Source organism: Paecilomyces variotii, assembly GCF_004022145.1.
Source record: "Paecilomyces variotii strain CBS 101075 chromosome Unknown C8Q69scaffold_1, whole genome shotgun sequence".
Classification (NCBI taxonomy): Eukaryota; Fungi; Ascomycota; class Eurotiomycetes; order Eurotiales; family Thermoascaceae; genus Paecilomyces; species Paecilomyces variotii.
Window position 1 is genome coordinate 4,237,734 of NW_021167140.1, and position 12,509 is coordinate 4,250,242.

The 12,509-nt window shown below is 46.8% G+C and overlaps 3 protein-coding genes across 3 annotated transcripts; all 3 read right to left on the minus strand.

Annotated features, from left to right (window-relative positions):
- Positions 1-393: 393 nt before the first annotated feature.
- On the minus strand, positions 394-2,391 carry C8Q69DRAFT_490038 (hypothetical protein; the record flags this gene model as incomplete). The annotated part of the gene is made up of 4 exons (XM_028632119.1): positions 394-775; positions 940-1,206; positions 1,279-2,105; positions 2,340-2,391. 4 exons carry the CDS (start codon positions 2,389-2,391, stop codon positions 527-529), a joined length of 1,395 nt encoding a protein of 464 aa, XP_028489828.1. The 3' UTR covers positions 394-526.
- Positions 2,392-2,725: 334 nt separating this feature from the next.
- On the minus strand, positions 2,726-5,121 carry C8Q69DRAFT_49977 (leucine rich repeat domain protein). Its single transcript, XM_028632331.1, has 2 exons — positions 4,144-5,121; positions 2,726-4,092 (listed from the first exon to the last, which is right to left on the minus strand). Exons 1-2 carry the CDS (start codon positions 4,770-4,772, stop codon positions 3,135-3,137), a joined length of 1,587 nt encoding a protein of 528 aa, XP_028489829.1. The 5' UTR covers positions 4,773-5,121; the 3' UTR covers positions 2,726-3,134.
- A 669-nt stretch (positions 5,122-5,790) lies between these two features.
- C8Q69DRAFT_50021 (hypothetical protein) lies at positions 5,791-6,812 on the minus strand. The gene is made up of 2 exons (XM_028632340.1): positions 6,726-6,812; positions 5,791-6,661 (listed from the first exon to the last, which is right to left on the minus strand). The coding sequence occupies exon 2, from the start codon at positions 6,410-6,412 to the stop codon at positions 6,059-6,061; it is 354 nt and encodes a 117-aa protein (XP_028489830.1). The 5' UTR covers positions 6,413-6,661; positions 6,726-6,812; the 3' UTR covers positions 5,791-6,058.
- Positions 6,813-12,509: the final 5,697 nt, after the last annotated feature.

Genomic DNA, 12,509 nt, shown 5'->3' on the forward strand with positions numbered 1-12,509 from the left:
ACCATACCCCCGAACACAAATGGTGATGATCCTTGCTGTAGGGAGTGTTCACAGTTCGCGGGGTGCGTTTGAATGGAGTAATCATATCTTCGGTTTTCTGTGTGGGCTCTTTCCCTTCATTGGGGTCATATGATGATCTCTATCCATGTTATTTGCAATTTTGGTTCATTTAATACGTTATTCTTACTGAAGAGCTATTTGCATCCCTTCAAGTACTAATCTATTGAATCTCGCATGTCATTTTAGCTATTTCATTTTTCAGGGTAAGCTGGAGCTCGTGGCATGTGGGCGACAGATTTCAATGAGACAATTTAGGGATGGAAAGAAAACAGAGAATATGCAGAGCCATGAAGCGATTTGTACGTTTATACGGTTTACACGTTATTCCGTGGTGTTATGTTTCAACCGTTTAATGCAATTGAACTATCCAAGCATCAAAAACTAGACTGCTCTACCAACTAACGGAAAATCCCTAAGATCCATAACTTGCGAATTCTAACCAAGATGATCCAATCCATCCCTCTGCTTAGACTTTAGCAGCCGCCTTGTCTCCTTCATCCTTTGTCTCTTTCTTGCCCTGAACAAGACCACCATTCCACGAGCCATCCGGCGACCGTGTCCATTCGACAGAACCGAAGCTGGATGCTCGTAGAATTGTCATCTTGAAAGTCTCAAGACGTGGGAGATGAGCCAGTAGGTCGCTCATGTCGGATTGTGAGGGGAAGATTTGTTTGAGTACTTCGTCGGTGTTGGCTTGTGTGGAATCGGAGGAGACCTGATAGTAGGATGGGTTGTTAGTCTTGGAGTGTTCTGCCTACCTACGTGACCTTCCCCTTACGTGGGATGGATGATTCTCCCATGGTGATATAGAACAAGACAGCAACGATGATTAAGATGAGGGATAGTAGTTAAGTAATGAGGAAATATGTATTAACTTACCGCCTGACTGAATTCTGCATCCGGAACACCCACGATCTCAACAACCTCGAGATCCTTTCCAACCGATCCATTTTGACCTCCATGGAGACTATCCAGAAGAGCCTTCTTAGAAGCTTCTGTCGCACTGACGATGACGCTCGCACTCAAGATGGCCAATTCCTTCTGCGCGCGAAGGATATGCGCCAGCTGTTCCGTGTTCAGGGTATAGAGGGTAGAATCGAGCATTTTCAAATTTCGCGGTCCAGGACCGGTACCAGGAATATGGATCTTGGGTTCTTTATCTTCTCCTTTTTGTTGTTTTTGTTGTTGTTCTTCTTGCTTTCTATCATCCTGCTTGACGATTTCCAGACCTTCGTGATCGACTTCACTACCCGTGAGCTTTCGCATGAGCAGAGCAGTTCCCGCATTCGCTGGACTAAACGGGACGACGCCCTCTGGTCTACGTCCTGGGATCGGCACGCCATTCTCATCGACATACAGAGGATCATCAACCAAGTCAGACGACGAATCCTCAGGCCGTTCCGGAGGCGCAGCCAGACTGAACGACGCAGCTAGCAGAGACGGTACCAGCATGGCAGGGAGTTCATCTGCGGGGATTCGCTCCAAGAAGCTTGCATCCGCATGACCACGATATGTATAAGATACTTCAAGGAAGCGCATCGCGCTTCGTACACCATACTTGCTCTGAGATTCTGGGTCGTTGAGTTGTTCGAGAATGCCACCCAGACCGGCCATGAAGCCCTTCCTGCAGAAGGCATCGAGGAGATGCAACTCCCGCAATCCGCCGCCGTTCTCTTTCTTTCCCGTCAGGATGTCGTTGAAGAACTCACCCGCATCTTTCCTGGAGCCGTCGCCAACGCCATCGATGAGTTGGCTGTAGAGCGTGAGGGTCTTGAGTTTAGGCAGGGCTTTGCCCAGTGTTGTTAGGAAAGGAGGTGGGAAGCCCAGAGAAAAGAGCTCGAGAGTGAGTGCTTCGATGCCCTTGGGAAGAGTGGGCGGGACAGCTTCCGGATCAAGAGCCGTGGCTAGCTGATCTGAGTAGTCTGTTGGTTTGATGTCTGATGTGAGAGTCAGAGCTTGTAGAGCCGCTGCCTGGGCTGGGAAAGTAGGCAGTTTGAAGCTCTCCAGCGGTATTTGAGCAGCGTTGGGAAGAGGTTCCGGGACCTCTGTCGCTGCAGGAGGCTTGATTACCTCTGGAGGTTGTCCGTGATGAGCGACTGTTGTCATGATTATATACCACTATAGATATGGGAGGAGCTTTTAAACGATCTCAACGATGAAGATGAAATGAAGCTGGAGGACTTGATTGATTGATTGATCGAAAGGAGAAGTCAAAGGACCATAGCATCTTCTCTGCTCCTCCTTTCAATCGACCTCCTCCTCCTCCGCGTCTCGCTAACCGAGCCCAGCTCTTGGATGTGCATAGCTATTGTGCGGGGTTACGTCTGTCATGTCAGTCCGGGGGCGGAGAAAATGCGGACGGAGCAAATGGAAGATCAAGCAGAAACAAGACGCCCAGCGATAAAGAGCGACCTGTGCATGGATCGGTCATGATTGGATCTGATAGCATTTTACCCCTCATCTGATATCCTTATATGGTTATCCTCGGGCGTTGCGACTAAGCTTACTATCCTGTATGTAGTTGGCAAATCAGTATTATTACATGTTCCACAGAGCGGGGAGTCGAGGAAAAACTGGGGTAAACGTGGAGAAGGCGGAGCCCCACGGACTTGATGGAGATCATTGCTTGGATGCTAGTATGGTATGGTGTGAACTTCAACCATGAGCATTGGATAGAGAATAAATAGAACGCAATACTGTGTTATTCAATAACTAGCTGTGGTTTACTGTCTAGAATAATCTTTGCGGGAAAACGGGCTCCTATTCCCAAGGTGTGCACAGCCTCCTAATAAAAATGTACCGTACATTGAAATACATACAATAGCCTCAGTAAGAATGCACGAATCACGCATATCACCTGTGTCAAAATGGTCACTGGTCGAGAATATCCATCGCTGAAAGCCGTGAAAGTGAAAATATTTCTACGCTGATCAGCTCAACAATATACACGAACGTAGACTGTCCCTTGTCGCAAGCGAGGAAAGTCAAGTTGGAACTAAGCGTCTTCGAAGAACGTAGCTCATGTAAAGCGGGTAGATAGAGGGTTCTAGTCCCTCGTGGAAATCTCTCGCTGATTACCGCTTCCCGGGGTGTTTTCTCTCTGTAAGGTCCTTGTCGGCACCAGGAACACAGGCCCAGCTGCAACCCCGTCGCAGGAACGGTAAAGGACGCAGCTTCTCTTTGGATGGCCGGGGTCCTTTAAGACCGGACTCGTAGGTTGTACAGTCCCACCACTCAATCCACTGCGTACGCGGAACCACGAAGCTGCGGTGGCACACGGAACAGGAGCGGCCACCAACATCTCTAATATCCCGAGCCTGCTGGAGTAATCGCACCACGGGACTCGGGAAGTATGAGAGGTCTGAGGCAAGAAGCTGGTCAAAGTACGGGTTTTGGTTGCATGCCAAAAGGGAGAGCTCGCGTAAAGACGGCACCCGCGAGGTATTTGTGGAGTTTTTGTACTTGTTAAAGCTCTTCCCCTCTGCCACAGGCAGCCCTTCCATGTTGAAAAAGCTGACTGGGCCCGTGGCAACGTGGATCGGGGCCCACGCTTCTTCTGGCGCCGGACCTTCGTACTCGAAGAGTCGGGTGTCTTCCTTGGAAGGTATCTGACCGTCCGGATTCCTGTAATGCCACTCTTCAATGGTAGCATCTTCAATCTGGAGGAATGGATTTGGGCGCAATGTCACATGTTTGAGATCGCCCTTCCAAATCAGCCACAGGAGCTCCCAGGGTAGGTATTGAAGCCTGTTAACTGAAACATTGATCTCCTGTAACATGGTCAACTTTCGGATAGCGGCCGGAAGCTCGTGGAGTTTGTTGTTGCGCAAACTGAGGACCTTCAAGCTCCCCAGTTCAAAAAGTTCCGCGGGTAGACTTGTCAGCAGATTGCCCGACAAGAATAGCTGTAGAAACGGCTCTAAGGAACTATAGACTTCTTCCGTGACCGGTGCCTCTTTGACACAAGGCTGCTTCGTCAGATGAAGCAATGGTCGAAGGAGACCGTTTGGAATTGTCTTCAGATCCCCGTGGCTGAGAATAGCCCATTAGCAAAGCTTCAAAAGAGATAGGAGAGGAACCAACCTCAAGTCAATGCCATCTTGGCCCTTGTCCAGACAGTCATTCACAATGGACCGCGCCACCTGATGCTCCTTGGGCTCCTCCCGTCGAAACGCAGCACGAGGCTGAACGACGGGGCCATTGCGCGACTCCTGGTGTCCCTTGGAGATCGCATCCGTGATGGCATTGGAAGAAGACCATCTGGTTGCCTTCGAGTCCGTTGCATTCTTGAGAAAGTCCTCGCCGCACGAGTTGGCATCTTCCGACGTAGACGAGAAAAGCTCCACAGACGAGTCATCGCTCGCCATCCAAACACCACTGTCAACGTTTCTCTTTTCCTTGAAATCCGCCCTCTTGCGTTTCGGATCCATCACCATCTCCCCCCACCAGGTGCCTCGATACCGCCTCTTCCGCGATAGTCCTCCACAGCTGATGCCATGGTGGTAATTCTCGAGACCGGACGCGGGCGTGTCATCGCTGGAAAACAGCGCGGGGTCGCTGGAAGGCTGACTCGAGAGGTCATCGAGTCGTGAGCGCGATGGATGATGCGGCTTGTGGAAGAATGCTTCAGGGATCGACTGCGCGGACGCTTGCTTCGTAGGTGAGCGGTGGCGGATCCGCCGCGGCGGAGGAAGAGGAATTTCGCTATCCATAGTATCCTCGAGGCCGTTGAGCTGCAAAAAGGGCCAGTCTCGATAAAAGTCCAACGGTCACGGAGCGCACCGTTGAAGCGCACGCGCGCAACTGTACCGTGAGGACTTGACAGACGGTCGCAGCAATCGCACTATCAACCCACGAGGTCGCGCCCCAGAATCAATGGGCGGCGATGGAGAAGATCACAGCGGACGGCGCATTATAAAAGCGCGAGAAATGCAGCGATCAGAACGAAGTGAAATGCTCGTGTGATCCCCCAGTGTCTCGAGTGTTTATCCCGCAATTCCGGACGCGTCGGGCGCGCCAATCAGTGGCGTGAGCGATTGATAAGACAGCCGGGACGTCATCCGCGTCTCCGCCAGTTCGTCTAGAATTATTAGATTATCTGAAGTTCGAGTTATCAAAGGATGATCTTCGCTGGACCAGCGCCGTTCACCGTCCTTGTCATCCTTGGCTCCTTATTGATGGGATTGGGATGAGGGACGGTGCTCCCGACTCCAGAAGCCCTGATGAACACGGATGAACATCCCCTAAGATCGTCCCAACACCGCTCATCATCATCGGCTGCCGAGATGGAGGTCCACCGTCGATCGACACTGTCAATCTCGTTCGCGGTCGATCCTGACGTTGGGAAAGGATTAAAGTCGACTACCTGCCAACTTCATGAATACTTTGATGATGCATTCATTCAGTCTTACGTCCTTTCTACTGCTGAAAACATGACCGCGATGTGATCTGATACAAAGGTGATATTAACTAGATACCGACAACTTCACAAACGGTTGAGAGGTTGCCACACGATATCAAAAATAAAAGAGGCCACATCTCGAAAGAGATAAAAAGGATGGGCCTTCTCCGTTCCAACAAAACGCCCACGCTTTTTTCTTCGATCACTTCCGTTTGCTCATACACCTCACTGAGGTGATCCAAGATCTTCGCGAGCTACCGCGATGTATGGGTCAAAAGCAGCATGGACTCATGACAGTCAGAGAAATCATATTCGAAGGGGTATAATCAAAAAGAAGTAACCAACAGGAGTCCCCCGCTTCCACGTCTCATTGGGACCGTCTGCTGATCAAAGAAGAGAAGTTGAATCGTTGAAATAACCCCGTCCACTCACTCTCCAGGAGAATCAAGGATAAAAGGCCCCGCCAGATCTGGCACAAAAGTTATAAACAGGATAGAAGAAGAAAAGGGCCAATGTATCCAAAAGAGGCCGGCATCAGCAATTGACGATACCGCCTCCTGGTTTCATAGTTCCGCCCCGGTTGCCTAGAAGGGTAACCTAAACAGCCACACCCATGATGAGCGCAAAAGAGCCAGCAACGAGTGCAGCAGGAATACTGCCCGTGCCAACACTCATGGCAGCGTTGGCGTGGCTTGGGCTTGCCGAAGCCTGGGTGCTGCTAGCAGAGACAGAGGCCGAGGCCGAGGCGCTAGCCGCGCGAGAGGGTGTGACAGCAGCAGAGCTGGATGCGACGGCGACGGAGGAAGACGGTGTCACTGTGGCCGTGGCCACGGCGCGGACAAGAGTCTTGGTGAGCGTCCGGGTGGTGGTCATGGTGGACGATGCGTCCTCCGCAGCGACAAGCTGGGTTCCAGCCAGGAAGATGGCAGTCAAGATAGCACCCACGCGCATTTTGCTTGGTTGGAGGCTATATACAACAGACGATATATCTGGATTTGTTTTGTTGTTCAAGGGACGTTTCACCGCTGAGATACTCGACAGGAAGGCCGCGAAGAGGCTAGAGGTCGAGACTGCTCAGTTGAATAAGACGCTAAGAAACGTGGCAAGGACCGAGAAGAGCTTTCGATGGGAAGCTTTGTTCAATGTGACACCGTGCGGCTTAGATGAGACTGGACAAGACAGCGCAAAGAGCCGGTGAGTCTGTTGACAGGTGAGAACAGGATTCCGGGACAGCTACGCAAGAGAATGAAGCGTTGCAGTCAACCTGTATCTTGGTAAAGAGTGTTGAGGGGAGCACTGCTCGACTGAGGTAAAAGAGCGAATGGAGCTTGCAACTATCGGCTTTCAGGTGCGTTGGCAGAGTGAGCGCAGAGGTGAGTATATAACGGGGGCGGAAGGGGAGTTTTATGATGGTTTGGGGCTACACCGTCCTACAGGTCTATGCTTGTCAAGCGCCCTCCGGGGAAGGCCCGCCTTCCAATAGCTCCCAAACAAGCTCGATGCGAAGGAGATTTCGTTCCTCTCCTCATCATCATTGGACCGCTTACTCCTGCTGTGGCCACCGTTGATACCATCCCTTTAACCTCGCCCCAGATCAGGCCATCAATTTGGCCTCCATCTCAGAGGTGGGGCCCATACGGGGGTATCCTCTCCCAGTCTCCAGAAGCCTCGCAAAACAACAAGCCTCTCAAGTCCCGGCAAAGAGACGCGCCCAATTCTGCCAAGAGGTCATGTCGAGCGTTGTACACTATCCATGACTAAGCTCACCCACACGCCTTCCGGGCGTGTGGGTGAGCCACAGCGTACTAATAATTAACACCCTAATCAAAAAATCTTCATATTTTTCAACTCCAAAGCTCTTCAACCCACCTACCATGGCTGAAGCTACTAGTCTTAATAATCTTAATATTATTTAGGCTGTCGCCTTCGCCTAGAGCCAAAAAAAACCTAATCTTATAAAAATTGCGCATAAATTTAGTATTTCTTATTAGATCCTACAGAGTTGCGTTAAGAACCTTTACTAACCTTATACCGCTAGAATACCGGTTAATAAAGCGCTTAAAAATCATTAAGAGAAGGCTTTAATCTAGTAGATTATATTTATATAAGGAGTTTATATATTAGTAACTCCTAAGCTGCTGGAGGCATAAGCTAATTAAACCCTTACTTGCACAGGTAAGGAATACTATATTAATAAGATATAGATATATCGCTTTAAAAAAAAGCTTTCTAATAAACTTAAATTGGGTTCAGTTAAGTAAAAGATTAAAAAATTAAAATATATTTAAGCTAAGGATGCTGGATTTTTTTGTTATTAGTATACTTAGCTTAAAGGCGTGCTTAAGGATATACCTCTATATCTAGTCTACAACTTTAATAAATGTGGATTCTAACCTGGCAAAGGTTAAGATAAGAATATAATTAGCTCTAAAGATTACTATACAAACCTTACTAAAGCTAAAAAGGGTAAAATTATTACTGTTATTAAATATATTGCTGCTAATAATTAATAAATAAATTCTTTTTTTATTTTTAAAAGTAATAAGATCTTTATAAAAGATTAGTTCTATAGCAATAAAGAATTCCCCCCTAATATTATTATAGCAATATCTCCAACTAGCTAGATTAATAATAAAATAGTATTAAAATAGCTGAACTATTTTATTACAGCAACAAACCCCTAAATAAGAAAAAAAGAATATTGAGTTCTTCTATTTAACAATTATAGATCCTATCTTATACTTAAATTCTTCTAGATATATAAATACTGGAATATTACTCCCTTTAGCTTCCTACCTTATATAATATATTTTTGCTAACTGCTTAATAATAAGCCCTATTTAAATTATAAGTAATATTAGCGGAGGATAAATAATAAGCTATTATACTAGGCTAGTAAGCCTATAAAGAAGTTGGAGTTTTTATAAATAATTAGACCTATATAAGCTAAAGCTTTTAATACTCAAATTATCTGTAACTCCTTTTATAAGTATAATATTTATCTAGTTAATAGCAATGATATTATTAATAAATTGGCTAATTAATATAAATTAACCCTTGAGCTCTACTAGCCTAAAAAGAGAACTCTATCTTTAACGCCTATAAATATCTTATTATCTAATATTAAACCTTCTCCACCTAAGTTAGCTGAAGCTCTTAAGAGGAATTAGATAAAGCTATTAAAGTATATTAACTTTTTAATACTAAAGTTATAATAAAATCTATAAAGAGTTTATAAATATAGTTAAATTATAAGCAAAGAGTTAGCTATAGTCAGCAATATAGTTAAGTAGATTAAAGCAGCCTAAGTACTTCTATATTACCCCTATACTAACTAATAGGTTAAATATTTTAATAGCAGTGGGATATTAGCTATATAAGATATAAATTGCTTAATTACTGATAAGAAGGCAAAAATGCTTAAAGTAAAGGAGCAGAAGTTAAAGAAATAACATAATAAAGTCTTTGGTATAATGCTAATCCTAGCCCCTATATAAAAAATATAGGTGCTAATTAGATCGGCAGAAGCAGCAGAATATAACAGTACCCTTTTTAAATAGATAATTACCCAATTAGGTTAAAGATATGCAAATATCCTCAAATTTTTATTAATAAGGTGTTAATTATTACTACGCCATGGCTCACCCACACCGCTTCCGCGGTGTGGGTGAGCCTAGTCACGGATATGCGCTAGTGGGCCAAGGGAAGCCGTGCAATTTCTTTTGCGACAGGGAGTCTATGATTTGTTGCAGCCCCTGGCGCCGACGGCCGCTAAGACACGTAGCGACCACTGTAAGGGCAGACGTTCCTGGGAACTCGAGAGTACGAAGACCATAGCGGCCGTAGTCTCCGGGAGATTGAGTATGGTTAAAAGGCGCCAATATGCGTGGTCCATGGAAAGTCCAGAAAACCCTCTTAGGCGGGTCTTCGGTTCAAGCCATGCGACGGTGGGTCATGAGATGATCTTCCGGATATGGTATGAAGACGGAGATGGAGGGGAAAATTCGGTTAGATTCTGAAGAGAAGCTCGGCGCGGGCGAAAGGCCCACCGTTTTTGGTCTTTGCTTGCAGGGCGACGTGCGCTTCGCACATCGTCTATCCAGGAACAACGACTCGTGCGTCTTCATAACAGGAAGGTGAGCCATTTGGGAGTTGTGGTCGTATTGCAAGCGGGGGGGCGACTTTTCAGGCACAAAACGCTACTATTGTCTCCCTGAAGGCGCTGCCCGGAAACATTATTATTGTTTTCATCCTGGCGCTGTGCTGGTATTTCCCCCTGGCGCCAGCTCCTGCTGTTGTATGGGTTGCGCGATCGTCGTTTTATCTCGATCCGCGCCTGGCCATTGGTTGGACAGAAGCGTCTCATTTTAAGAATGGCCTTATATTGCACTATTATACTGTTCGTCCAACACCGGCTGTCCTGAACAGCAGACCGCTACTGATTCAGGAAAGGAGAGTAACAGCGCTTACCCCCGCCCAATCTCATTTCCGGAGCTATTCGAGATACAGCATGGCAGTCATGGGACTACTAAGGGCGGTCAAATGTCGCTGTCAAGATCGCCCTGTCTGTCGGAAATCGAAGCTTTCAACTGAACCACCCTATGAAGGGCTCAATGGGTCTGAAAAGAGGAAAGATTTTTCTTCCTGCTTTGCCTTCCCTGCAACGTAAGAGGCGCATGCGGCCAACACGAGCGGTTGCGGTGTGGCAATCAGACTGCATGAAGCCCAACTCGCCTCTCTGTGCGATTGATGAATAATAATACGGAGCACCACTGTCGGGCCACGGCCGACATGCTCGTATAGCCGTTGCTGGCTCAACTCAATTGTTGTTGGCGCCGGGTCCGTGGTTCAACTGTTCGGGTTCCTGAAGAGGTCCACAAAAGAGAGATCGCCATCACTAGAACGAACAGCTGCTCGGCTGGACGACATCTAGACCCAAAGATCATCTGGGAGCTCCTTGCATAGTCGCGCGCGCTGTTGATGAAGCAATATAACTTGCAAAGACGTGCGATTCAATAATGCTTTCAACTGCTAAGCGAAGGGGCGAATGTCTCCAGGAGTCAATAATAATGTCCATAACTACTGGGGACCGAAGTCGGAATGTCACGTGACATACATAAGGCTGAGCGTTCGCCTCCATCGGCACAGCCGGGTTGGACTGTGCGGAATCTGTGGAATCTGGATAGACGGTTGACTGACGTCCTGTCTGCCATCCGTGGTAGTTCGGCTGGGTCCAAATAATAATAATAATGGCGAACCGTTGGGCCGTTCATCCTGCTTGAGAAGGGCTGCCCTCAACGCTTATTATTGCTGAGCAAGAGTTCTGTGATGCCATTCAGATCCCATTTTTCTCTTCAAAACCCGCGGACTCGCCACCTGCTGCGACATCAGCGTCGAATCAGAGTACAATTCATGCAAAGCCAGAATATACTGTTCTGTAGACTTTAAGAGTATGTCGTTCCTTCGGCTCGTTCATCGACCGGCCCAGAACACTCACCCACTGCAAAGCAGAAAAAAATCTTCCAATGGCAGACAGCGGAGCTTTTTCACCCGCACAGTACCGCATGTACCGGATATGGTCTTGTCGTCCATGGAATGCAATGAGAAAGATCTGAAGCGGACTGGATCTTACGCGTAAGCAATACTTGGCTGAATTCTGAGTGTAAGCTTGGAGGTGAATGTTCTATTCTTGCAGTGCCCCATCAACGAAAAGTCTATAACTCTATCATCGCTATTGTAGCCGAATACGCACTACTAATCACAAGGCAATTACATATGTTCAACCGGGTTATCTCGGAATCAATGCTTAACGATTTCACTCTCTTCAAGACTTCATTCTTTCTTGCGCCTCGACTGTGTGCGTCCGCTTAGTAACCAAAGCACAGCAGTGTCATGCCTCAAGCATTTTATGGAAGTCAACTAAATTCAATCTGATAACGAGGGTAATCTGCTTTCTCAGACGGTTTATATTGACCTTGTCCGGGCACTGGCTTTATATATGTACAGTAGTAGTCCTTAGAATATATCCTCTGAGATTGCACTAGGTACGTTACTAGGTAATTCGATATACGTCACAGAACATAGAAGCGCATACATCTTGTAGAGTTAATATGTGCTTCGAATACATATCACATGAGCAGATAGAGCTACACAATCTTGTCAGATTATGCTTCGCAGTATGTGTATGATAGGAACTATGTGCTCTTTAGCAGTAGTTCTCAGTGGTTACCGGATCTCCACGACTACATGTCTAAGAGGGTAATAGAACTGAATTTGACTCAAGTACGAGAACATATCAATTGCATACGACCATAGGGTGTGGAAAACAGGGCTTCCCGTCCGCTCAGCCGTACTTAAGCCACACGCCGGCAGGTTAGTAGTTGGGTGGGTGACCACCAGCGAATCCCTGCTGTTGTATGTTTTTTTGTCTTTTTTTCTTCTTGGTCCATTGTCGTTGCATCTAGTTTTTGATAGATCTTGGTCTACCTATTATTGACCAGGTGGTGACCACATCACCAGACATGGTTAAGCTGACCCTGCGGTGGCCGTCAGATTAGAAGAAAAAAATTAGATCTACATAGTCACACACCTGCTTGGACTAGGCTCCGGAGGGTATCTTATTTTGGAATTCAGTATTTATCTTTATCTCCCGAATAGGTAAATAATAGATCATAGATCATATAGATCTACTAGTCAGCACCCACCTGCCATGCTGCAAGCCGGGCTATATCCCCATATCACTGCAGTAAAACCCGTCAAAGGAGATGTGCAGCCGGGTTGGGACACTCTTACACAGTAGATGAAACAGCATGTGAGCCCTCTACAGACCCCAGGGCATTTATAAGTAACAGCTAGATTGGCAGATTTAGTCCTTCAAGCAATCTAGAGCAATTCTATCATAGACCCATGTTCGGCTCCCATCTTTGTAGTATCTGTAATACTTAGCCTGTTGTATAGAAAAGTATTGAATTACAACCTTTATCCCAAATTGACCTTTTACTACTAACATTTTTACCCTTGATGCCGAACCTCCCGCACGGAATCCCTA